The sequence below is a fragment of the Saimiri boliviensis genome, chromosome 13, assembly GCF_048565385.1.
Source record: "Saimiri boliviensis isolate mSaiBol1 chromosome 13, mSaiBol1.pri, whole genome shotgun sequence".
Lineage (NCBI taxonomy): Eukaryota > Metazoa > Chordata > Mammalia > Primates > Cebidae > Saimiri > Saimiri boliviensis.
Window position 1 is genome coordinate 45518042 of NC_133461.1, and position 27130 is coordinate 45545171.

Genomic DNA, 27130 nt, shown 5'->3' on the forward strand with positions numbered 1-27130 from the left:
TAATGAAATGGATAGGTCATTTGCTACCTTTGAATATACGGAATATTACATCAAAAGTTATTTTATAAATATGCTGAATTTGGGAAGAATTTGTAATATATACATTGAAAACTAAGTAAAAGAAAAATGAGTCAATAATTCATAAAAAAACAAAAAAGTTCATGTTAGGAAATACCATTATACTTAGGTTCAGCTGTGAACAACATTTACATAATCAAAATAATGTAAACACAGAATACTGATTTAAGAATACTGGACAGGCCAGAAGGTGGCTTATGCTGTAGTCCCAGCACTTTGGGATGCCAAGGCGGGCAGATCACCTGAGACCAGGAGTTTGAGACCAGCCTGGCCAACACAGTGAAAACCTTGTCTCTACAAAGAATGCAAGTTAGCCAGGTGTGGTGGTGCATGCCTGTATTCCCAGCTACTTGGGAGGCTGAGGCACAAGAATCGCTTGAACCCAGGAAGTAAAGGTTGCAGTGAGTGAGATCATCCCACTGCATTCTAGCCTGGGTGACAGAGTAAGGCTCTGTCTCAGAAAAAAAAAAGGAATATTGGAAGAATGTGGGAAGGGGAGCATAAGCTAATTCAATCCTTGTCTAATATAAGAAGTCTATTGATAATATCTAAGATTAATCAAGCAAGTATATTATTGATAGCTTCCTGAGACTCTGCCTTCTGTCAACCCATACCAGACTCAATTTCTTCCATCATTTTAGGGCTAGGCCTGAGCAGTACTATCATGTCAGAATAGGTGGCATGGGGATAGTAGTGTATTAGTGAACAATTAACAGTTTTCCAAGAGAAAAGAAACCCCTGATTTGTAGCATTTGCCCATGTCCATGGTGTAAATACTTTCACTGTGGCCAGCGTCAAGCTACCAACATGATGTCACTGAGTTGGAAAGAGGTGCATACAATAGGCTCTCTTGAGCTACCAAAGCCAGCATCAACACACCACTGCGTCGGAGGAAGAGTTCATCCTTCCTCCCCTAACAACTGTCCCTCTTTTGCTTCAATATTAGCAGCCAAAGCATTCCAATCTGATACCTCCACCTCTCCCCAAATCTTGCTATACAATGAAAGATGGTGAAGAAACAATAATCCTGTGATTGTAGTATGTCATTTTGTTATCAAATCTTAGGATAATTATATTGCCTTAAAGCATGTATTGATGTATAGACCCTCAGAGGAAGCTCCCATGTCAGGGATTCCTTTCTCTGGTAATTCTGAGTAAAATGGAGGAAAGTATAAAATAAACCTTTACAGCAATCCAGCTAAATAGCATCAGAAACCTTGACTCACAACGAGATGGCTATTACATTCTTTTATACTTCTCATACATATGCTCCTTTTTGCTCTTTTAGAAAACTTGGTAAGTTTTAGCCTCACCTATCTAACAGAAAACCCAGTATGATTTTAACATTTTACAAGAATATATTAAGATAGTCATAATAGGCCTGGCGCGGTGGCTCATGCATGTAATTCTAGCACTTTGGGAGGCCGAGGCAGGCGGATCACCTGAGGTGTTCGAGACTAGCCTGCCCAAATGGTGAAACCCTGTCTCCATTAAAAATTTAAAAAAATTAGTTGGGTGTAGTGGCAGGCACCTGTAATCCCAGCTCTTTGGGAGGCTGAGGCAGGAGAATCACTTGAACCCAGGAGGCAGAGGTTGCAGTGTGCCGAGATCATGCCACTACACTCCAGCCTGGGCATTACAAAGAGATTCCATCTCAAAAAATAAATAAATAAATGAAGAGAGTCATAATAGTTTATCAAGTAAAATACAGCAGGATGCAGAAAGCATGTATAATCCCATTTTATAAAATATATAGATGTAGAAAAATATGAGAAGCTTTGAGAACATCAAGAATCAGCATTCTAGACTTGCACCAATGACATTCTTTTTATGATAGGCCCTTTTAGCATCATCATTATTTGTAATTATTTCAATAGCAATAGAGAAGCTTCTGTCAAAATGCACTGAGAGGAAAAGACTTTTGTTGAGGGAAAGAGTAAGCAAAAAAGACCATGTGGATGTCCATGACCGTTGCCCTAATAGAATGACTTAGAGGTACTATTTAAATTTTTTTCACAGAAAATAGAACAAAATAGCATAATGAATCCTTACATATCCATGACCCAACTTCAAAAAAAAGCTCATCGTCACTGGTTATTACAGAAATGCAAATCAAAACCACATGGAGTTACCATCTCATGCCAGTTAGAATGGTGATCATTAAAACATTAGGAGAGAACAGATGCTGGAGAAGATGTGGAGAAATAGGAACGCTTTTACATTGTTGGTGGGAGTGTAAATTAGTTCAACCACTGTGGAAGGCAGTGTGGGGATTCCTCAAGGATCCAGAAATAGAAATACCCTTTGATCCAGCAATCCCATTACTGGGCATATATCCAAAGGATTATAAATAATTCTATTATAAAGAGACATGCCCACGTATGTTTATTGCAGCACTGTTAACCATAACAAAGTCTTGGAACCAACCCAAATGCCCATCAGTAATAGACTGGATAAAGAAAATGTGGCACATAAACACCACGGAATACTATGCAACCATAAAAAGAATGAGTTCATGCCCTTTGCAGAGACATGGATAAAGCTGGAAACCATCATTCTCAGCAAACTGACACACAAACAGAAAACCAAACACCACATATTTCTCACTCATAAGTGGGTGTTAAACAGTGAGAACACATGGACATGGGGAGAAGAACACCACATACCAGGGTTTGTCAGGGGGTAGGGGGCTACGGGAGGGATAGCAGGGGGTGGGGCATAGGGGAGGGACAGCATTAGGAGAAATCCTAATGTAGACGACAGGGAGATGGATGCAGCAAACCATCCTGGCACATGTATACCTATGTAACAAACCTGCACATCCTGCCCATGTACCCCCATTGACAAAAATTACTTAACTTCAAAACAAAAGTTCAGTGTTAAAATTTCCCCAATCATCTCACAATTTTATCTCAAAGTTTTAGTTAAGTCTGGATCAAGGTTAAGTCTACACATAGACATTATGTGGTGTGTCTCTGAGTTTCTTTTAATCTTTAGGTTTCCCTTTCCAAGTCTTTTTTTTTTTCCTTGAAAACTTCCCTGAATATCTTATTGAAGAAACCAGATCCCACTGTGTAGATTCCCTTATTTCATCATGGTGGTGTCATTAAACATGTTCTTTCTTCTGTATTTCCTGTAAATTGGTAGATAGATCTAAAGCCTTGATCAGATCCAGGCTCAATTGTTTTGTCTAGATTGCTTCACGGATTGGGTACTTCTATCAGGAAACACAAATGGACTTGTTGTCTCCTTTTTATGATGCTAGTAGGCATTTGTGATCATCACACTGGTCCATTAATTCAGTAGGGGTTGCATAACAGTGATACTGTAAGTCTTCGTTTGTTGACTACTTGGAATCCTTTCATTAAAGAATATCTTACCTCATCAACCATCTGGTTACTCTAAGATAGTCTGTATAAAAAACAGGCAGGATAATGCTTGAATTTTTCCTTTTATTTACCAACATTAACAATATTTAACTAGTTCTTTAGTACCTTCCAATGGTGACCAGATAGTTTCCTCATAAATTTATTTAATGAATTTCAATCCAATTTATTTTTTATTATTATTATTTTTTTTTTGAGGCGGAGTTTCGCTCTTGTTACCCAGGCTGCAGTGCAATGGCGCGATCTCGGCTCACCGCAACCTCCGCCTCCTGGGTTCAGGCAATTCTCCTGCCTCAGCCTCCTGAGTAGCTGGGATTACAGGCACGCGCCACCATGCCCAGCTAATTTTTTGTATTTTTAGTAGAGACGGGGTTTCACCATGTTGACCAGGATGGTCTCGATCTCTCGACCTCATGATCCACCCGCCTCGGCCTCCCAAAGTGCTGGGATTACAGGCTTGAGCCACCGCGCCCGGCCCAATTTATTTTTATCTTATTTTGAGACGGAGTCTCTCTGTTGCCAGGTTGGAGTGCAGTAGCACAATCTCAGCTCACTACAACCTCTCCCTCCCAGGTTCAAGTGATTCTTCTGCCTCAGCCTTCGGAGTAGCTAGGACTACAGGCACACATTATCACACCTGGCTAATTTTCATATTTTCAGTAGAGACAGGTTTTCACTATGTTGGCCAGTTTGGTCTCAAACTCCTGACCTCAGGTGATCCGCTTGCCTCAGCCTCCCAAAGTGCTGTGATTACAGGCATGAGCCACTATGCTCAGCTTCAATCCAATTTAAATATTGACACTCGAACTGGTCAGTGAGAGCCTACCTGGTGGCTTCTGGGTCCTTTGAACACATCTTTGTTAGTCTTGGATTGCTTCCTGCTTTCATATATGACAAGATGTTCCAGGCTCATATTGTAGAATTCTTGTCCCATATCTGTAATCAGCCATTTCTTCAGGAGTGTGGGTTCCTTCTCAAGGGAAATGGTGTTTTGAGACACAATCTAAGTGCTAAGGGTGCTGATTGCCACTGTAATAATCACTGTTTCTCAGCCTTTTCAGGGGACATAGAAAATATGTATTTTTTAAGATACTATCGATACTTCCTCCTAAAATCAAGACTACAGGCATTTAATTTAACTGCTGTCATCTTACCTCTGTATTTCCTTTCTCCTGTGCCAAAAATTCAAGTAATTAAAATCAGCCAGCATACTTATTTGATTTATCCCACGATATGCATCAATAAAATAGAAATAGCAATAACAATGTCTCATAAGAACATTTAAAGAATCCTTTGAATACTTTCAGACATAATTTTTGAGAAACTAAATATCCTGTCTGAGCAGGTATGGGCAAAAAACAAATACAGGAGTTATCAGACTGAATGTGCCATAATTTGTATTCAGAACCTAGTGATCCCTATGATAAGCAGGTTACATATTAATTGGATATATTGCGGGCCACAGGCCCTAACCACATATTGTTTCTGTGGGAAAATGGAATGTCTAATCAAGCAATTTTCAAATATTTTGAAGAGTAATACTAATTCATCAATTGAGAACTTGCTATTCTTTCTCTTTTCCTAATGGATACTATTGATAAAATCAATCGGCTACATGTTTACTTCAAAAATATTAACATTGGTGCAACATCTTTCAATTCCTAGGTATATTAACTCTTTATTATTATACTTTAAGTTCTGGGGTACATGTGCAGAACTTGCAGAACTGTTACATAGGTACACATATGCCATGGTGGTTTGCTGCCTCGATCCCCCTGTCACCTATGTCAGGCATTTCTCCCAATGTTATCTTTCCTCAATCTCCCCACCCACCACTATCCCTCCTCTAGCCCCCCACCCCCCAACAGACCCCTATATGTGGTGCTTCCCTCCCTGTGTCTGTGTTCTCACTGTTCAACACTCACCTATGAGTGAGAACATGCAGTGTTTGGTTTTCTGTTTCTGTGTTAGTTTGCTGAAAATGATGGTTTCCAGATTCATCTATGTCCCTGCAAAGGACATGAACTCATCCTTTTTTATGGCAGCATAGTATTCCATGATGTATATGTGCCACAGTTTCTTTATCCAGTCTATCATTGATGGGCATTTGGGTTAGTTCCAGGTCTTTGCTATTATAAACAGTGCTGCAATGAACATATGTATGCATGTGTCTTTATAATGGAATAATTTATAATCCTTTGGGTATATACCCAGTAAAGGGATTGCTGGGTCAAATGGTATTTCTATTTCTAGATCATTGAGGAATCGCCACACTGTCTTCCACAATGGTTGTCCCAAAGTGAAACTAGAAGTAGAATGAGCAGTACCAGTTTTCTAGGTGGCAGGAGGAAAAACAGTTGACTTTGCTCCAGAGAGAGATCTAATGCATCTCTTTAGAAGCTACCCCAAACTTCACCAGTGACTATGAAGTCAAAGTGAATGATCATCAAGAGAAAATGCAAGATAAGTGCTCGTGCAGCATCTAATGGGAAACCCACAAAATACCGAGGTCCTCTCTACTGAAGGAATTGTTCTGTAGTGAAGAGAGAGGGGGATAAATGGGAATGTACTCATACTTTCATTCCAGGACTAAGAGAACTTTTCTATCATCTTATAAGATGATATCTAGTATATATAACTTAAAATTTTCTTGGCTGTGGTGGTCCATACCTATAATCCCCACACTTTGGAAGGCCAAGGTGGGAGGATCACTTGAACCCAGGAGTTCAAGACTAACCTGGGCAACAAAGTTAGACCCTATCTCTATTTTTTAAAAAAATTAATCAGGCATTGTAGCATGTGCCTGTGTTCCCAGTTACATGGGAGGTTGGGGTGGGAGGATCACCTGAGCATAGGAGGTCGAGGCTGCAGTGAGTCATGTTTATACCACCGCACTCCAGGCTAGGTGATAGAGCAAGACCCTGTCTCATAAAACAAATTCTCTTTCTATCATTTAGGCAACTAGTTCACTTCATTTCTTTCAGTACTTTTTCCTACAGAACTGGAGGTTCAGAATTAATCTGTAAAGAAAAGCATTTACAGCCATGTGACTTAAAGGTTGCCTTGCAAATGTTTGTCTTCATTAGTCTTCATAAAAGCCATGTTTCCTCAACTTTATGCCATGTGCTTTCCTCCACTCACTAAATTTTGTCTGAGTCTGTATTAAAAGCTACATTATTGTCTGCTGACTTCCAGAGAAACTGCTAAGCACCAAGAAAGAAAGCACTTAGCTGCTTTTAGTCATGATCAACGGTTTGCACATAAGAGCCTAAAAGGATCAGAAGGGGGCAGGGAAAGGATATAGAAAACCTCTAATAGATCACTACAGGACATCTGAGATTGTTTATAGAGAAAACACCATGTTTAGACTTCATTACAAGCAGTTCGGTTTATAGAGTAGTGACTGACAGGTAATAATGATAATTGATGTTGTAATTCTAGATGTGGTGTAATAGTATGTATATTTAATGTACAGTATCTGTATAATACTTATGTCACATCCTATTCTAATGTTCCCATAAACTTCTGCACAGGAATAGAAGGAAATGGCATTCATGTTCTCTTTAATTTCTGTCTGGGGCATTAACCTGTGCCTGGAGAGCTTCTCCAACCATTTGTCTTGGTTTGGGAGTAGATCCAAGACAAATAAGTGGTATTAAATAAAGAGGTATTAGCTAGAGACATTTAACCTACGTAGACAAATCTAACTTACTCATTGCTTTTGGAGAACATGCATTTCTGGGGGCAATAATAACAATAATGACTACCGTTTATAGGACAGGCATTATCTTATTTAATCCATGAGGACGGTACCTTCATCCCTACTTTACAGCTAAAGAAGCTGTAGCCTGGGGAGAATAAGTAACCTGTCTAAAGTATTCAGCTAGCAAGGAATTAGAACAAACATTTAAGTGCAGATGTGTATGACTTCAAAGCCAAGTTTATGAATAATATTCATTATTATCATCATGTACATTGTTTCATTAACAGCCTTGAATTTGCCTTAAATTCTTTCATAAATCATAAGCATCTAGAATACTAATTTGCAGCCCAAGCCCCACATCAGGAATGTCCTGGACAACTGATTTGATGATCATTTAGTATAAACAGGCATCCCTGATTTCTAGGTGTTAGATTCTAGAAGAAATATTCATTCCTAGAGTTGAACATGTCTCAACTAAAAACAATGTCATACATTTGGAGGTAAACTGTGTGATCTTAAAAAAAGACTTCAGTGAGAAACATGTTACATATTTTCTCTGTGATGTGCTTTGGGAGGCTGTTGATGGAGGAACTGAAACAGGTACAGATGTCCTTAGAAGCTTAGTTTGGGACTGGGCACAGTTGCTCATGCCTGTAATCCCAGCACTTGGGGAGGCCGAAGCAGGCAGATCACCTGAGGTCAGGAATTCAAGACCAGCCTGGCCAGCATGGCAAAACCCCATCTCTACTATAAATACAAAAATTAGCTGGGCATGGTGGCAGGTGCCTGTCATCCCAGCTGCTTGGGACACTGAGGCAGGAGAATCGCTTGAACCCGGGAAGCGGAGGTTGTGGTGAGCTGAGATCGTACCACTGCACTGCAGCCTGGGTGACAGAGAGAGACTCTGTCAAAAAAAAAAAAAAAAAAAAAAAAAAAAAAAGAAAGAAAAAGAAAGAAAAGAAAAGAAAAGAAAAGAAACAGCAGCTTAGTTTGGTTTTGGAGGGAAAGGAAGCAGCATTGGGGGCATTGCATGGTTAGGTGAAAAGTACACAAGGTTAGTCCCAACCTTCTTCATGTACTGGATGCTTGGCCTGGGATGACTAGCTTAACCTTGTTGCCCTTAGTTTTCTCATACATTAAAATGGATTAATAATACATACTTCATAGGACTATTATGAGAACCAAAGGTAAGACTTCTTTACCTTTCCTTGCAAAAGGTCTAAAACATAGTACATGCTCAACAAGTATTGGCATTTAATTTTTACTTTTAAAAAATCAAGTTCAAGAAAGATTTGTTGAGCCTTTGCAACTGCAAAACAGATTTTTTAAATTATCAAGAAACAATCCCCCATAAGCTAGAATAGAAACAGATGTGTAAACAGATACCTGCATTGCGAAATTAAAAGTGTTACTTAGCAGAATGGACAAATTGGAACATTAAGAAGATAAATTCTTTCTTTAGGATGTCAAAAATCTTTTGCAGAAATGGTAGAATTTCAACCTGTACTTGAATATAAGGAAAGAAATGATATGAATTCTGAAAGTTTTCAGCTCAAGTAATGTTATGTAATAGAGATTTGCATGATGTTGATCCATTCATTCCAACATTTCTTGAAAGCCTCCTATGTGCCAGGCATTGTTACAACCTAATAGGGTGAACCCATGGCACTTCCTTCAAAGAGCTTACAGAGTAGTGATTTATACAGAGGCATAGTTTGTATTTTTATTCTGATATTTATTTTCTATTATTTTGAAAAAATTAACTATCCTTGGATGTATTGTAAAAATCAGTCATTGAGGCCATAACTCAGATCCGTAATAAAGTACAATGAAAATTCTAGCACCATTGCAATTTTTTCACAGTAATTTGTCATGAAAAAAATCACTTTATAAATTCCCATTTTTTTCCTTCTTCCCTCCACCAAAGTAAGATTTAGTTCAAGTCAACCTTTGAGCTTCAATTGTATGCACTAGATACAATAACATGAATAAGATACATTTGCCTTTGAAGAGTTTACAATTTAGTGAAGATATGAAACATTTAGCATCATAGATTATGGCAAAATTCCTTCCCAAGATTTGTTTCTTATGAAAACCTAAGGGAAAAATAATAGAAAGTCAAGTAGAATTTATTAAATTGTTCCTGTAGTGTACCTGCAGAATCATTTCTATCTTAATTTCTGCAGGCACACAAGGAAACCAAATTAAGTCTTGGATTTATTGCCTGCTTTGGGCATCTTGACGTGCTACTGTGTAAACTTAAATTTCTGTTTGCTCAAAACTGTTAGACAGAGACATCTTGTAATTCTTACTAAGAAATTTTATAACAAACAGACAAAGGAGATTAAGGCAATAGATAAATTTGAATGCCTTAAGTAGATCTGGCATTCTTCCACAATAAGTGCTCCTGTTTCTCAGACCAGATAGTTTTTGAAAATCCAGCTACACATTGTTTCTAAGAGGCATTCTTAAAACATAATGGCACAGAAATATGTAAAAAAATAATAATAATAATGGGAAATATATACTAGGCAAACATCACCCAGAAGAAGGCTGATGTAGGATATCAGTATGTAAGACAAAAATAGATAAAGATGGGTAAGATAAGAATAAAAGGAATAAGACAACAAAAAGATATGATAATCATAAACTTTTTGAACCCAATGACAAACCAAAATGAAATAAACAAGGCAGTTACAAATAGAAATTGACAAATCCAAATCATAGTAGGCAATTTTAACACATTGCTATCAGAAACAAACGTATCAAGCAAACAAAATTTTAAAAGTGAGGATAGAGAACATTTCAATAGTAAAATTGATACGCTTGTACAAATGAGAGTATAACAACCTCCAGTGAACAAAGAGAAAATATACACTTTAAAGTATACATAAAACGTTTATGCAAATTGATCACAAATGAGTCTCAAAAGAAGTCCAACAAATTTTGAAGAATTACCTATTTAATACATTTCTTGACTACAAAGCAACAGTTAAAACCAATACAGTTGGCCCTGGAACAACATGGGTTTGAATTGTGTGGGTCCACTTATGCTGACATTTTCTTCTGCCTCTACCACCCCTGAGATAGCAAGAGCAACCCCCTTTCTTCCTCCTCCTCCTTTGATATTGTGAAATATCAAAACATGTAGAATGGAGCCAAAGTGGTTCTTAGGAGGAAATTTGGAGCATATATATATACATATTTTAAAAGAATAAAAGGGATTGAAAATAAACTAGTTAAAAATTCAGCTAATAAGCTAAAAGACAGCAGAGTAAGCCTGAAGAGTGAAAGGTAAATAAAGTATTGGAAATTAATAAAACAGAAAATAGAGGAAAAGTAGATCAACCAAACCACAAACTGGTTCTCCAAAAACTAACATATTCATAACTCATAATTATTAAGATGACTTTTACAGTAATCTGTAGACAATGTTTAATAACGGAATACCTACTCAATCTTTCTTCATATTATATATATATTGTAGCCCTGTTGCTTGGAGATGTTTGTACTTGAGTAATTAAAATGGAATATGTGTTGGCTTAAATTGCATCTACATATGTATGAAGCAATATTCCCACAGGCATATGTTAAAGATGATTAAAAGAAATTTGGCTGGGGGGTGGTTCTCCAAAATCAATAATAAATTTCTTAGGGCATAAGAAAATTTTGCATTCTCGTACCCACTTCCAAGCAAATAAAACTTACTGCCACAAATTAGATTTTATTTCATGATTTCCTTTCCTCCTTCCTTCTCTCGTCTTACAAACCTAGCTCCCTCATTTTGGATTGAAGTTTCCTGTGTATTCTTTACTGTTTCTATAACCCCCAGCAACATAGTCCTTCCCCATTTCCATAGCTCAGTTTTTTCCTCAGGGACCCACAACTCTCCACTTCTTTTGCACCACCTTGACTTTCCTTTTCCGTTTTCCCCATTTTCAGGTTTTCTCTCTCTCAGCTCTAATCTTGTCTTTTAAACTTCTCTGTTGCTTTAGTCAGAAAAGTATAATAGGACATTCTCATCTTTACCTCCCAGAGAGCCTGACATGAATTCATCCTAGAAGTTAGTAACCCTATTTCCCTTACCACTGTTTCATTTTCTACCTTGACCATATAATGTAAAGAAAGCAGAAAGACCATTTAGCCAACTGCACTCTTCTAAGTGTTTCTTTAATCCTAAGAAAGGGTGACATATACTGCTTACTGAGGGGGTTCCTTGAAAAACCAAAGGCACTAAATCTCACATTTACATCAATGAGTCTCAAGAGTGCTTACTTCAAATAAAAGTAGATTAAATATGTCAATGCATATCTTGACATCAAAGAGATTTACTAATAGAAAAAAACATTATTAATTCTAGATGGATTTATGGCTAATATGAAAAGGCCAAATGCTTTATTAAATTACTGCCATCTTTCCTCCAGATGTGGGATTTGCTTTTTGACATTGCACAAACCCAGTGGCAACACTTAAGAAAATTCTGAAAGCACCAAATGCACCAAATGGATTTCATCAGGACTTTTTCATTTTTGCATGAAATAAGCTTTAAATAAATACTCTTGTCATCTGCCTTCCACTTCCTGATTGGTCTGACCTACTGACATTTTCTGGGTAGAATAACAGGACATAAATAGGATATCATTTGACTCCCTCAGTATCTTTGAGTAATTATTATTTATAAGTACAAATAATATCAAAAGATTCTTTATTAAAATTTTAGGAGCAACTTTCGAGATCTTCAAACAATTTTAAATTTCATACCTTCCCTCACTACTAGAAATGTAAAATATTGTAACATTGAACATACATTCTTCTGAAGAGTTTGATTCCTTCCTTCCAGTTGAGTATCAGTGCATTAAAGATCAACCCCAGATAAAAATAGAAGCAATTGAAAAATTCATTACCGTTCCTTATAGTCAGGTATGAATCATATAACCTAGACTAAATAAAATGGAAGATACCTTGGAAAGACTCATGGCACCAATATTTAAATTGTCTAGGAACAGTGACAATTTATACTTCTTAGGAATAAAACTTGGTAGTAATGTCTTTCCATTATCTATGCAGTGATTTACCATGTCAGAGTATAACTTTTCCTTAAGTTCAATAGTAATCTTAAAAATTTTATGCTACTATGAATACATTTCTGTGTTTAGCATATTCGTGCATAAAACTTTTTTTAAATATATATATATATTTTCTTCCATTTTAGGTTCTGGGGTACATGTGAAGAACATGCAAGATTGCTGCATAGGTACATGGCAATGCGGTTTGCTGCCATTCTCCCCATGTTATCCCTCCCCAACTCCCCACCTCCCACTGTCCCTCCCCTAGATCCCCCCCAGAGACCCCAGTGTGTGATGCTTCCCTCCCTGTGTCTATGTGTTCTCATTGTTCATCACCCACCTATGAGTGAGAACATGTGGTGTTAGAATTTCTGTTCTTGTGTCAGTTTGCTGAGAATGATGGTTTCCAGGTTCATCCATAAGGACACAAACTACAAAGAACACAAACTTGTTGTTTTTTATGGCTGTCCCTATAAAGGACACAAACTCATAGTTTTTTACGGCTGCATAGTATTCCATGGTGTATATGTGCCACATTTTCCCTGTCCAGTCTATCATCCATGGGCATTTGGGTTGGTTCCAAGTCTTTGCTATTGTAAACAGTGCTGCAATGAACATTCGTGTGCATGCGTCCTTATAATAGAATGATTTATAATCCTTTGGATATACACCCAGTAATGGGATTGCTGGGTCAAATGAAATTTCTATTTCTAGGTCCTTGAGGAATCGCCACATTGTCTTCCACAATGGTTGAACTAATTTACACTACCACCAACAGTGTAAAAGTGTTTACACTATTTCTCCACATCCTCTCCAGCATCTGTTGTCTCCAGATTTTTTAATGAACACCATTCTAACTGGCATGAGATGGCATCTCAATGTAGTTTTGATTTGCATTTCTCTAATGGCCAGTGATGATGAGCATTTTTTCATATGTTTGTTGGCCTCATATATGTCTTCTTTTGTAAAGTGTCTGTTCATATCCTTTGCCCACTTTTGAATGGGCTTGTTTTTTTTTTTTTTTTTTTTTTTTTCTTGTAAATCTGTTTTAGTTCTTTGCAGATTCTGGATATTAGCCCTTTGTCAGATGGGTAGATTGCAAAACCTTTTTCACATTCTATGGGTTGCTGATTCACTCTAACGATTGTTTCTTTTGTTGTACAGAAGCTGTGGAGTTCAATTAGATCCCATTTGTCTATTTTGGCTTTTGCTGCCAATGCTTTTGGTGTTTTAGTCATGAAGTCCTTGCCTATGCCTATGTCCTGAATGGTTTTGCCTAGGTTTTCTTCTAGGGTTTTTATGGTGTTAGGTCTTATGTTTAAGTCTTTAATCCATCTGGAGTTAATTTCAGTGTAGGTGTCAGGAAGGGGTCCAGTTTCTGCTTTCTGCACATGGCTAGCCAGTTTTTTTCACCATTTATTAAACAAGAAATCCTTTCCCCATTGCTTGTTTTTCAGGTTTGTCAAAGATCAGATGGTTGTAAATGTGTGGCATTGCTTCCAAGGCCCCTGTTCTGTTCCATTGGTCTATATCTCTGTTTTGGTACCAGTACCATGCTGTTTTGATTACTGTAGCCTTGTAGTATCGTTTGAAGTCAGGTAGCATGATGCCTCCAGCTTTGTTCTTTTTACTTAGAATTGACTTGGCTAGGCGGGCTCTCTTTTGGTTCCATATGAAGTTTAAGGTGGTTTATTTCCAGTTCCGTGAAGAAGGTCATTGTTAGCTTGATGGGGATAGCACTGAACCTATAAATTACTTTGGGCAGTATGGCCATTTTCACGATATTCATTCTTCCTAACCGTGAGGATGGAATGTTTCTCCATCTGTTTATGTCCTCTCTTACTTCGTTGATCAGTGGTTTGTAGTTCTCCTTGAAGACGTCCTTTGCATTCTCTGTTAGTTGTATTCCTACGTATTTTATTCTCTTTGTAGCAACTGTGAATGGCAGTTCATTTTTGATTTGGTTCTCTTTAAGTATGTTACTGGTGTACAGGAACGCTTGTAATTTTTGCGCATAGGTTTTGTATCCTGAGACTTTGCTGAAGTTGCTTATCAGTTTCAGGAGATTTTGGGCTTAGATGGGTTCTTCTAAATATACAATCATGTCGTCTGCAAATAGAGACAATTTGAATTCCTCCTTTCCTGATTGAATACCCTTTATTTATTTATTTTTTTGCTGCCTAATAGCTCTGGCTAGAATTTCCACTACTATATTGATCAGGAGTGGTAAGAGAGGGCATCCTTGTCTAGTGCCAGAATTCAAAGGGACTGCTTCCAGTTTTTGCCCATTCAGTATGATATTGGCTGTGGGTTTGTCATAAATAGCTTTTATTATTTTGAGATATGTTCCATCAATACCTAGTTTATTGAGAGTTTTTAGCATAAAGGGCTGTTGAATTTTGTCAAAGGCCTTCTCTGCAACTATTGAGATAATCATGTGGTTTTTGCCTTTGGTTCTGTTTATGTGGTGAATTACATTTATAGACTTGCATATACAGAACCAGCCTTGCATCCCCGGATGAAGCCTAATTGATCATGATGGATAAGCTTTTTGATGTGCTATTGCAATAGGTTTGCCAGCATTTTATTGAAGATTTTTGCATCTATGTTCATCATGGATATTGGCCTGAAGTTTTCTTTTGCTGTTGAGTCTCTGCTGGGTTTTGGTATCAGGATGATATTGGTATCATAAAATGATTTGGGAATGATTCCCTCTTTTTGGATTGTTTGGAATAGTTTCAGAAGGAGTGGAACCAGCTCCTCTTTGTATGTCTGATAGAATTCGGCTGTGAACCCATCTGGACTGGGCTTTTTTTGGTTGGCAAGCTATTAATTGCTGACTCAACTTCAGACCTTGTTATTGGTCTATTCGGGGTTTCGACTTCTTCCTGGTTTAGGCTTGGGAGTATGCATGTTCATGTGAACATGGAATTCATGCTGACTGCTATGCCAAAAGTCATCAATCCTTTGTGTGTGATTTAGGAGTCTCTTATCTTCTGCCAGCTTCCATAGAAGTATGGTAGCCTTCCTTATTAGCTTCCAAGTAGGTAAACACTCCGACTTTCACAGTTCTTGATCTACTGTTTAATAAGGAGATTAAAACTGCACAGAGATAACCATGATAATCACAACAGCTCACATTTAACAATATATATTGAGTGCCCACAAGGGCACCACATTTAACAATATATTGTTAAATGAGAAAAATGGACTACAAAATTATACTATAGTGTAATCCAAACTAAATAGATATACACATACATATATAGAAAAAATAAAATACACATCCAATATGAAGAGTGACAAAAAGTTAATTTGGGGTGATGAGATTATAAGTCATACTTTTTTCTTCATTTAATTTTTTGTATTTTTTAAATTTTATAAAATAGATACTTTAAACACAATTTTGGGAAAACTTTTAATTTGCTTCTGAGGTGGGGGAAAGGCATAAACTCTTTAAGATGTGGGTTTGGAAATTAGTAGAAAGTTTACTAGAGAAGTTAAGTATAATCTTAAGCAATTCTAAGTACATTAACGTGATATTCTCAAGCCTTCATAGACAAGGAACCTGAATAATGAAAGGTCAGGAAGGAAAAATGTGTCCAGTTTGAACAAGTATAGTCAGGGGCCCAGGGAGGTACGCAGCATAACCACCATCTTTCTTGTCTTCCCCTTCTCACTGCTTACCACAAGAAACAGGCAAAGAATGTGCAACCTAGGAAAATTTGTATGACAGGCTTCCTTTAGAGGATTTATCAGCAGGGAGCTAAGATCTCATTATCTCTCTATGGAAAGCTTAAACTGGAAGCTTGTCTGTAAGTGCCTCTGATATTTAAACTCCTTTGAAGATTCAAATCATCAGCTCAACAACAAACTCATATACATCCTGAGAAGATTTGGGGTACTGATAAATATTTAATAATATGAATTATTAGTTTGGCACTAAAAATAACAAAGTGAAAGGTTTCCTATGTGTGCCTTGCCACATTAAATAGATAAATACATTGAGAAAAATCTCAATTATGTCATAAACCATAGACTCTTCTAGGTGGAAAGAATTTTAGCTTATTTAGTTCATAAATGACATAATCAATTAAGCTATCTGTTTCTTTAACCAATACTTTAAGTGTAGTATTAAAAATAGTTTGTTCACATATGCACAATGAATAGTGATTAGTTAGCAATTCTGCTTTATTTTCAAAAAGAATTTATTCGAACAGAACTGTATACATAACCTCTGATTCAACCACTCCTTGCACATAGTTTACAAAGCCACGCCCTACCCAAGACCATTTCTCACTACCAGCAGCTTCTCAAGAGGAGGTCTTGTGCATGGTTGAGTGTAAAAGTAAAAGCACCACCCACAAAAAACTAGCTTCTTCATAAACCCAAACTTATAACCTACGAAGTTACACACACATACGTATATATACACAGAGATACATATATCATGATTTTGATAAATGAAATAAATTCTTATCATTTACATTTTTGCTTCTGAGTATTCATGAATTTTAAACAATTCTACAATTTTAACCATAATGCTCCCTCTTTTGAAGAAATGTAAATACTTAATGCACAAAAGGAACCATTATTTTAAATGGTGGTTTTTAAATTGCAGGCTATGACCCATTACAAATTGTGAAATAAAGTTAGTGGGTCATAATTAGCACTAAAAATAAAGAAATAAAAAAAAATTAAAAGATGAGGATATAGTAGATAGTATAAATATACAAATAAATACTATTTTGTATAACTTTTGTTTCAATTTATATGTATGTGTGTACTAGGTCACAATGTATTTCTAAATGGAGGCATATGTATTTCTAAATGGAGATTTGTTGTGTATTGTTTTGAAAGCAAAGAAGCCTGCATGAAATTTAATTTGCATCTGGTGATATTTTCCTTACTATTCCTATGTCGGCACTATAATCTGTCTTATCCAGTGATCTACTTAAGAAAGGCATGTCCTATATCAAAAGGGAGCTATGACAAAGTAAATTTGAGGGTTGTTTGTTTTTGTTGTTTTGGAGACAAAGTCTTGCTCTATCCCCCAGGCTGGAATGCAGTGGCATGATCTTGGCTCACTGCAACCTCTGCCTTCCAGGTCCAAGTGATTCTCCTACCTCAGCCTCCCCAGTAGCTGGGATTACTGGCACATACCACCATGCCTGGATAACTTTTTGTATTTTTAGTAGAGATGGGTTTTCACCATGTTGGCCAGGCTGTAACTACTGACCGAAAGTGACCTGCCCACCTCAGTCTCCCAACATGCTGAGATTACAGGTGTGAGCCACTGTGACCAGCCAGTTTGAGTATTTTTTAAAAAGACTTTCTGAGAGTGTCCATATGAGATATGCTTTTTATGGTACTTTTATCCATTCAACACATGTATATCATTTTATATATATATATATGCATGCATATATATCATTCTGTATTTCTATTCACTACACACACACACACACACACACACACACACACACACACACATTGCCTACTATCTGCCAAATGCTAGGGATGCAGAGATAATCAAAAAAGCTCTTCTGGAGGTAAAGCCCTAGTAAGGAAGATAAAAAAATTACCAAACAATAACACACATGCTAATGGTTTTAATAAGTGTTGGAACTGCTTTCTAGAAGTATAATCTCTAGTTGGGTAATAAGAGTACAGATCCTGAATTCAATGAAATTTAAATTTTCAGAAGAATAAAAAGAACTGGGGGCCAATCTGACAGGAAACATTGATGCTTAGGATTAGAATCTCAAAAATAGACTTGAACATTTCTAGACTTTATGAATATTGTTTATAAGCAAGAAATTAGAGTAGTGTGAAAAAGAGGCAAGAATGATCCTGGAACTGACCAAAGCCCACAGGCTGCTACATCTCTGATTCCAGCACTTATGTCCTGCTGCAGTCACCAACCTGCCCAAGAGAAAAAATGAAGAGGATGCTAAGAAGATAAAGTTGTGCCGTGTGCAGTGGCTCACGCCTGTAATCCCAGCACTTTGGGAGGCTGAGGCGGGCGGATCACCTGAGGTCAGGAGTTTGAGACCAGCCTGACCAACATGGAAAAAACCTGTCTCTATTAAAAATACGAAAAATTAGTATGGTGTGGTGGCATACGCCTGTCATCCCAGCTACTCGGAATGCTAAGGCAGGAGAATCGCTTGAACCTGGGAGGCTGAGGTTGTGGTGAGCAGAGATCATGCCATTGCACTCCAGCCTGGGAAACAAGAGTGAAACTCCGTCTTAAAAAAAAAAAAAAAGCAGGGTGCAGTGGCTCACACCTGTAATCCCAGCACTTTGGGAGGCCGAGGCGGGTGGATCACGAGGTCAAGTGATCGAGACCAACTTGATCAACATGGTGAAACCCCATCTCTACTAAAAATACAAAAGTTAGCTGGGCATGGTGGCACACGTCTGTAGTCCTAGCTACTCGGAAGGCTGAGGCAGGAGAATTGCTTGAACCCAGGAGGCGGAGGTTGCGGTGAGCCGAGATCGCGCCATTGCACTCCAGCCTGGGTAACATGAGCGAAATTCCGTCTCAAAAAAAAAAAAAAAAAGATAAAGTCAAGATGAAGGATGAACCGCAGAATACTTGAAGGTTGTCTGCTAAATCTGTTTCTCCTAAGCCAGAGCCCAAACCTAAAAAGACCACTGCAAAGAAGGAAGAGAAGGTACCCAAAGGAAAAAAGCATGCTTGATGCTAGCAAGGATGGGAATAACCCTACAGAAAATGAAGATGCCTAAACAGACCAGGCACAGGAAGCTGAGGCACTGCAGATACCAAATGAACTGTGTGCATTTTCGATAATTGTGTACTCTGGTGAGGGCAGTTTGAGATAGCATTTTTTACCAAATTATATAAAAGTGCAGAATTTTGTTTTCCCTTTTTTTTTTTCAGGCTATGTTGTTAGCACACCAAACACTTCATTGTGATTTTCTGAGGAAGGGGCATATATTACTAATAGAATGTTCCTGAAGCTGGATTGATGTGGGAAAACACCTTTCCTTTCTAGTTTTGAGAGACTTCCTCCTGACTTCCAGAAAGAAGGATTCCCTGAGGTTGACACACATAGCCACCTTGGTACAAATGCCTGGTGGTGTGGAAAAACTAAAATGCATTTTTACGTCCTCTTCTCACCCTCTGCCTTCAGCACAGACTTAACTCCCTTAAACCCAGACACCTGTTGGCACTGGACCCTCCCAAAATCAGTTACCAGTGTGCCAGGCAATCTGGACTTTCCAGTGATACCATTGAGATGACATCCCTCAAGAGAGCAGCAGTTCCAGTTCTAGATTGTGGCTCATCAGATATATTCCACCATTTCTTTTCATTTCCTGAAAGTCACGGTTCACTCAGGAAAAGCTGTTAAACATGCTAAATGTGAAATGTCAACCCTTCATCTAAACTTTCCCTGCTCAGGGTATCAAATGAAGACTTCATCTGGGTTTTAGAGTGGTTTTCTGATTTGAGTAGTCTGTTGAAGGAGAGAATTTGAAAGTTGTTGTATACTCTTAATGACTGTCCATGTCCTGCCTGAAATACTGTAATTGTTTATGAAAAGTATCTTAATAAAGCTGGATACAAGGCCAGGGGTGGTGGCTCCCAGCACTTTGGGAGGCCTAGGTGGATAGATTGCTTAAGCCAAGGAATTTAAGACCAGCCTGGGCAACACAGCAAGACTTCATCTCTACAAAAATAAAAAATATTAGCCAGGCATGGTGGCACATGAGTTTAGTCCTAGCTGCTTGGGAGGCTGAGGCAAGAGGGTCGCTTGAGCCCAGGAGCTGAAGGCTGCAGTGAGCCATGATAGTACCACTGCATCCAGCCTGGGCAACAGAGCGAGATCCTGTCTCAAATAAATAAATAAATAAATAATGAAATAAATAAAATTTAAAAGCTGTATACCATTTGGCTTGGGGGAAAAAGGAGCTGCAGTGACCTATAAAATAATCTAAAGTGAGAAGATGACTTGGTTCTCAATCCAACAAACATTAATTGAGGACTTGCTGTGTGCCAGGCATGGTAATAGGAGCTTGCAGAAACAGAGGTGAAAAAATATACTTTTTGTGTCCACAGTCAATTGTTGTCTAGTAGGCAAAGCTAGCATAAGAAGATAATTAATCACAGCACAATTAGTACAGTCAAAAGATGGTATTGCAGGTGCAATGGTAAGACAGAAAAAATAATCTCCTTGGAGGAGGAGAGACAACCGTTCATGGAATACAGGAAGGTGGAGTTGGAATGAGGGTTTCACAGTAACAGAAAAGGAGAAAGACATTCTAAGCTGAGAGAACAAACTCTACAAGGGTATGAATTAGCATGACACATTTGGGCAACTGTGAGAAGGTGTTACCCCAGATCATAGGGTATTAGAAGGTAGCTAACAGACGTGAGGCTAGGGAGGCAGACCCAGCCACATCAGGAAAGAACTTTTTGTGCCATGCAAAGGGCTTTACACTTAATTTCATACACAATGAGGATATAGATATGGCAAAACGTGTTAGCCAGGGAGCATCGTTCAAGTTAGATCTGGGGATCAGATGGCAATTAAGTGAAAGGGAAAAAATGTGGAGACGTAAAAATTCACTAGGGCTGTGAACTTTGATATCACACTTGACCGCTAGAATATTATGTGAGCCAGGACACTCTGATATGAGGAAAACCAACATGTAATATTTTTATCTTGCCAAGCTGATAATTCAGAGAATTAACAAGTTATGTGCGTATAAACAGTAGACTCACAGTTAGGAAGCTGACAAGTGTGGGTCACTTGAGTCCTGTAGTATCATCCACCTGATTCACCTTTGGGCTTATCAATAGCATATAGAGTCATCATGAATACTGCCTGGGTCTACTGGGTAGAAGGCTGGTTCACTGTGGAATAAATTAATCCCACAGACTCTAGATTTGCAGGGAAGTCCCCCAGCTGGATTTCCCATTAAAGAAGGGTTCCTCTACTCCTTGCCTGACGTAACTGTTTTCTCAAATCTAATCATTTCTTATTTTTCAAATCTATTCAAATCATCAGCATTTATCTCTTCATCTTTTCCGTAAATTTGGCCCCTTTAAAGCCAATGGTTATTTTAATAATAGCAAATATTAATACTTTCATAGCACTTCCTAAGTACCAGACACTATTCTAAATGCTAAATGTATGTTAAATGATTAAATTTTCATGTCAACCCTATGAGATGAGTACTATTATTATCTTCATTTTTTCAGAGGAGGAAACAGCAAGTTTCTTATGATACTAAATAGGAGTAGAGCCACTAATCAAACTCAAGCCACCTGGCTCTGGAGCTGATATTTTTAATCACCATAATATGCTGCCTTTCACAAATCTTAGTTTGTAAAAGTACTCAGTAGGAACAAGGGACCAGTGCCTCAAACGTTACCTTACAGAAAACTTTTCTCAGATGTTCCTTTTTTGTAAACTTCAAAGTCATGTAAGCTTTGCCCCTGCACCGAGTTGTAATGCTTTTATATACATTGTTCCAACAAAAGATCATGTTTGGAAGTACAGTTCAGCCAGATTGAAAGATTACCCCTCTCAACTGTTTTTTTGTTTGCTTGTTTTGTTTGTTTTGACAGTTTAACCAAAACTCTCCATCTCACCAATAAGATTCTTCTGTAAGAGTTCTTCCAGAACATGAAACTTACTAAGAATTTGCAGGTTATTAAAACTTCTTCCTTTTAATACTCAAGATTGAAATAAAACCTCTTCTGCAAGGTCAGCAATAACAGATCTAATGTAAGCCCTTTATTGATTTTTAAAAAGTTGATTACATTAATCTTTTTACTTTGTATCCTGTCTTTAGGTCATAAGTCACCAGTCCTTTTGTGAGAGGAAACTACTTTTATTCTCCGAAGCTTTTAAAGAGAATATAAAAGTAACAAAGTTATTTAAAAAAAAAAATAAATCTACCACATAAGGGTTTAGGATCTACTTACTAGTTGAAAGACCCTTGACCCTGCCCAATCTTAGATGTTTCCTACGTCATCTTTGGAGTCTGAGCTTTATTTCCAGAAATGATTAATTATTCAGAAAAAATTAGCTGGCACTTAACTCTTCCAGGTTTTGAAAGATTCTATGTGAGCAACTCTTAGAACTTTTATGGACCTCTGATTCTGCACCACTAAAATACTTCCCACTTTTTTCCACGACTTTTTCAAAAAATCAATGCGAATAACCCAAAGGTCAAAACTTTCAGCAGCATTTTGTGAAAATAATCGCTAATGCTTCAAAGTGAGAGGACCAGGAAGGTGGCGATAGAAGAATCTGTGTTTTTCTTTAAACGTTAATGGTTTGTTTATTAGCACAGACCTTTTAAGTCAGGCCACTAAAAGGCAGCGGGATGTTTTCAAGTCCCTTTGGGCTGGCAAAGCACGTGCTTGCTGTACCTTATCAAGCGCTGAACATTGAATACGTGTTGAAAACAGAGCTGATGTGTAACGTTAGCAACCACTCACCTCTGCTATTTTAACAAAATGTTAAGCTAAAAGAAAAAATATTAGCATACAAGGCAGGATGTGACCCTTTATATTCTGAGCTCTGTCCCCAGTGAGCAGGCCACGCCAACCCTTGGGAGAGACAGAGAATGATTGATTATGCATAGCAAACTGCAGGTTTGAATCCCAGCACCGCCATCTACGATTTTGTGCAATCTTGTCTCGGAACACATACCTAGAAAACGTGAATGATCCCAACGTTTAAGATGAGAAGAGAATTGAGCGGGAAAAGCAGGTGAAAAGAGTGGACCCCAGCAGCCTCCCAGGAGCCTAGTTCTCCCTTCCCCTCTCGGTGTCTGTGGTGTTTGGTGGCCTCATCTCTCGCCGCCTCCAGCAGCTCCTTCACTCAGTGAAGGTTCTAGACCGAACGGCCACATTCCTGTGTGTGGGTACTGACCACTCACCCCCTTTCTGCTTTTCGGTGCTTTGTTCTTTTTATCTTGCCCAGCAGCCAAAGCTGAGGCTGGTGGGAGTCATTTCCAGCTCCGACGGTAGTGGAGTCGGGTTGAGGGAACGCCAAGGCGGGCTCCGCGCCTGCCGTCCCCAGCCCCGTTGGGCTGTGGCACTCTCCTGACCAAAGTCTGGGCCGCCGGGAAGCGAGAGGGAGCGCCACTAAAGCTCCCTTTTGTGCCCTGTATCTGCCCACTCCACGGCCAGGGTGGAGTGGAGGCGGACGGTGCCCGACACCACGACTCGGAGAGCGGTCCCCGCGCTCGCTCCGCGATTCCCGGGCTCCGGGAACGGGCCTGGGCGGGGAAGCAGTCGGGGCGCAGCGGCACCCGGCGAGACTGCAGGGCGCCCGAGCGGTCGGACGGGGGAGCGAGAGCTGAAGCCCGCGGAGCGCGCCGAGCCGCCGTCGCGGGCCGCCCTGGCCGGGAAGCTGACGCCGCCGGAGCCCGCCAGGCCGCGGGAGCGGCGAGAGGCGGGGGCCGAGCGGGGGGCGGAGCGGGCGGCGCCGGGGAGGCGGAGGCGGCGTCTTGCGGAGCTGCGCAGGCGTTGCTCGCACCTTGTTGATTAGTCAGTGCTGGGAGCGCTGCTATGGCGCTTCTCAGACCCGCGGCTCCTCCTCACACTCTCGAGGCTGAGGGAAGGAGGGGTAAGAGGAGGAGGAGGCGAGAGGGCGGCCGCCGCAGCTGCGGAGCCGGGGCCAGAGGAGGAGGCGGAGCGGGAGCCGCCGCAGCTACCCGGGCCGCCGCCGCCGCCCGCAGCCGCTGGGCTGCTCTGAGTCCTCTCCGGGCTTGAGGGCACTCGGGGCGCCCCAGCCATGCCCCGCAGCGGCAGCTGAGCCGGGCGCCGGCCCCCTTCCTCCGGGCCGCCCCAGCCGCCGCGCTCCCCGGCTGCCCGCGGCCGGAGCTGCCCAGCGCCTCCCGCGCGCCCCAGACCGCGACCGCGAGCGCGAGCAGCGGCAGCCGCCGAGGCGCGGGTGGTGCGGGCGGCGGCGGCGGGGAAGCGCGGGACAGGCGGCGGCGGGGAAGATGGACCCGGCGCCCTCGCTGGGCTGCAGCCTCAAGGATGTGAAGTGGAGCTCGGTGGCAGTGCCGCTTGACCTGCTGGTCAGCACTTACCGGCTGCCCCAGATCGCGCGGCTGGACAACGGTGAGTCCCGGCCGGGGCGCGGGGCAGACGGGCGAGGACAGCCGTCTCCACGCGGGTGTGCGCGCGTGTGCTGGAGAGGGTGGGACCCGGGGGGAGTGGGCTGTCCACCCCGAGTGCCGGAGTTGGCCCGAGCGGCTGCCGCAGTCCTGGCGCGTTCTCTCAACTCCCCCCAGCAGCAGCCGGGGAGGTGGAAATCAGTCCTTGCAGTATAATTTAAAAGGACGCCCTAAAAATAAATAAATAAATAAAAAGTCAACATAGGAAGACCTCTGCAGATAGTAATCTTGGACGCCAGCGATCCCTCCCCACCCTCCTGCAAGAATTACTCAACCAGGGAAACCCTGAAGAGTTATCTTAGGCAACTTTCTTTAGAATATCATTGTGCTCTGGGTGGCATATTGATTTGGGTGCTCTCCTCCCTATCTCCCCCATCCCCCGCCAAACAGATTTAAGAGGAAAGGCTCCCGGGTGACCATTGAAAAGGATCACATTTCTCAGAGACCTTGTATTACAGCTTGTTTGTTTCGTTTAACCCAACTGAAAGTAATTTAGGGCTGTGCGTAGAAAATGTTTTTAGCAGAAGTGATGGTATGCTTAAGGTTAATTATTAGGTTAGCGCATTTCCAGCCTGGAAAAAAAAAAGTAAGTCACCAAAACGTATTGATTCGGAACCTGAGCTCGGAACTAAGGTGTATTTCCTGAAACTGACCACCAGAAACCCACCGAACCTCCATCCCCCAACTGTTTGTTCTGCGTTGTGACAGCTGCAAACACATAGTTGCGCATACTGTCAAGCAAGTAGACACCTTTCAATTTGAGAGTGATGACAGGTAATGTGGCAATTTAGGTGTGTTTGGTCTTCTCTTGCTTTCACTATAACTTCTGTGGGCTTTGGCTTCATGCAATTTCAGACTGTTTGCAGAAAGAAAGCTGCCCTGCTGTGGAGCAGCTGTGGAAGTACCCGGGCCCAGGCAGGCAGGCAGGCAGGCAGGCAGAGCTGTGACTATACAGTCCAGGTCAGAAGAACACTAAGCAGACAGATGTCATTTCAAGTTGCAGGCATTAGGGTTACTTCTTGTTTTTTGGAGTAAAAGAGTAGGTAACACGAGATGTATACATATGCAAAGGAATTTTTATTGTTTCTTATCTGTGGAGTTTGATTAGACGTTTATATCACTGATGTGAAAACAAATGCAGGAAAGTTCGTGAAAGCTGGAAGACCATCTTGGCCTGCTTGCTATCCTTGTTTGATTGTTGGTGGTAGTAGGGTGCATTGGGAATAAGCTAGAAGTTTTTAAACTAGTAATGAAGTGCAGATCACAGTAGCCGTTGAAGGGGAGACACGCAGGTGGTGTGTTGAGGCGTCTTTGCTTAGAGTGGGGGTGGGAAGATATTGTGTGCTTTAAATAGCATCTGCAGACCTGAATTGGTGTGTGTGTTTGTATTAATAGCGTTTCATTTCCTCCTCCAAAATTGTGTATATTGGAATATTGTGAGTCCTCACCTTTTCCGACCTTCTCTCATCTCTGAACACTGCCAGATTTGCTAGCTGGCTGGAGAGCATTGCTGCATGTGGTATAAAAGTCACTCAAAAGCTTCATTAAACAAAGTTTAAAGGGGTGGAATATCACTTTCAGACATGACTTTTAGTTTTATTTCCCACTTTTCTGTCCCTGCCATTCATAAAAAGGATCTGAATCAGCAATGTATTCATCCCACACTTCTTTCTAAAATGAGGACGTGGGTAGCAAGTCTTAACACTGTGTCCTTTCAAGCTGTGGAATGGATTTTGATCACTACATGAAATTCCAATTCTTCATTGTAAATTTCTCTTATTTTCTTATTGCCCCTTGAGAATCAGAGTGGCACACACAGATTTGGAATCATAGCCTGATACTGCTTTATATGTTGCTTCTTAACAATCCCATCTCATTTAAATATTTTTGTTAACATGATTTTTAATAACTGCCAAAGAGTCCATGGGCTAAGCTATAGCATGTAATTTCATACCCTGTTGTGGGGACATTATTAAGCTGTATTATTTTGTGCTTTTAAAAATTGTGATATAATGAATACTCTTGTACATACATTTGGGGTATTTTTAGTTATGATATATTTTTACTTTGCTGAACAAGCATGTCCTATTAAAATCCTTGATACAAATTGTCAAATTGCTTTAGAGACTAAAGGAAATCCTCATTTATACCAACATGAGCATTGTGGGAGATCAGTCTGCCCACACCCTTAAATTATTAAGTATTTACAAAAAATTTATCTGCTAATTTGATGGGGAAAAGTGTTGTTTTAGCAGTTTAATTTGGGTAGATTTTAAGAGCGTCAAATCATAGATTCTGTGCATATTTTTAAATGTGTTTCACGGTAGTTTAGGACAGGCTGAGGACATGCTGGCATGTTTATAAATGTTACAGGTGAAACCCTAAGTTTTGTGCTGTCCTCATCCTGTGTCTTTTCCCCAGTTTTAGTACTGCAGGTGCATTTGGCACATGCACACGCCCACCCTATGCTTAGACATGGAAGGTAGTCATTTTCCGAATCACTTGTTTTTAAAGAGACTAGAACAAAATTGAAAAACATACCAATAGTTGACGTTATGCCAAGAGGAAATGATTGGCTAATTTTAAATAGTTGTTAAAGAACATTAAAAATCTAATTTCACAACTACTGATTATCAGAAAGCCTATTATGGGCAGGTGCATTTCTAGATGCATGATATGTATTGTATCAAATTTTCAGCAACACAATTTTTAAGAACTTCAGGGAC

General features: G+C 39.9%; 1 protein-coding gene, 1 long non-coding RNA gene and 1 pseudogene across 4 annotated transcripts in view; 1 reads left to right on the forward strand and 2 right to left on the reverse strand.

The window, feature by feature from the left end:
• The window catches only part of LOC141580801 (WW domain-binding protein 11 pseudogene), a 252146-nt pseudogene extending 246906 nt beyond the window's left edge, over nt 1-5240 (reverse strand).
• The window catches only part of LOC141580802 (uncharacterized), a 105411-nt gene extending 81780 nt beyond the window's left edge, over nt 1-23631 (reverse strand). The window contains exon 1 of the long non-coding RNA XR_012513131.1: nt 23157-23631. This is a non-coding gene — a long non-coding RNA (uncharacterized LOC141580802). The remainder of the gene's footprint in view (nt 1-23156) is intronic.
• Nucleotides 23632-23742: 111 nt separating this feature from the next.
• The window catches only part of GAREM1 (GRB2 associated regulator of MAPK1 subtype 1), a 204669-nt gene continuing 201281 nt past the window's right edge, over nt 23743-27130 (forward strand). Inside the window, exon 1 of one of the 3 annotated variants that reach the window (XM_039463829.2) lies at nt 23743-24348. In XM_039463829.2, coding sequence (XP_039319763.1) covers nt 24228-24348 — 121 coding nt within the window. In that variant the 5' untranslated portion in view covers nt 23743-24227. The remainder of the gene's footprint in view (nt 24349-27130) is intronic. The other 2 variants (XM_039463830.2, XM_039463831.2) reach the window with 2 other exon arrangements.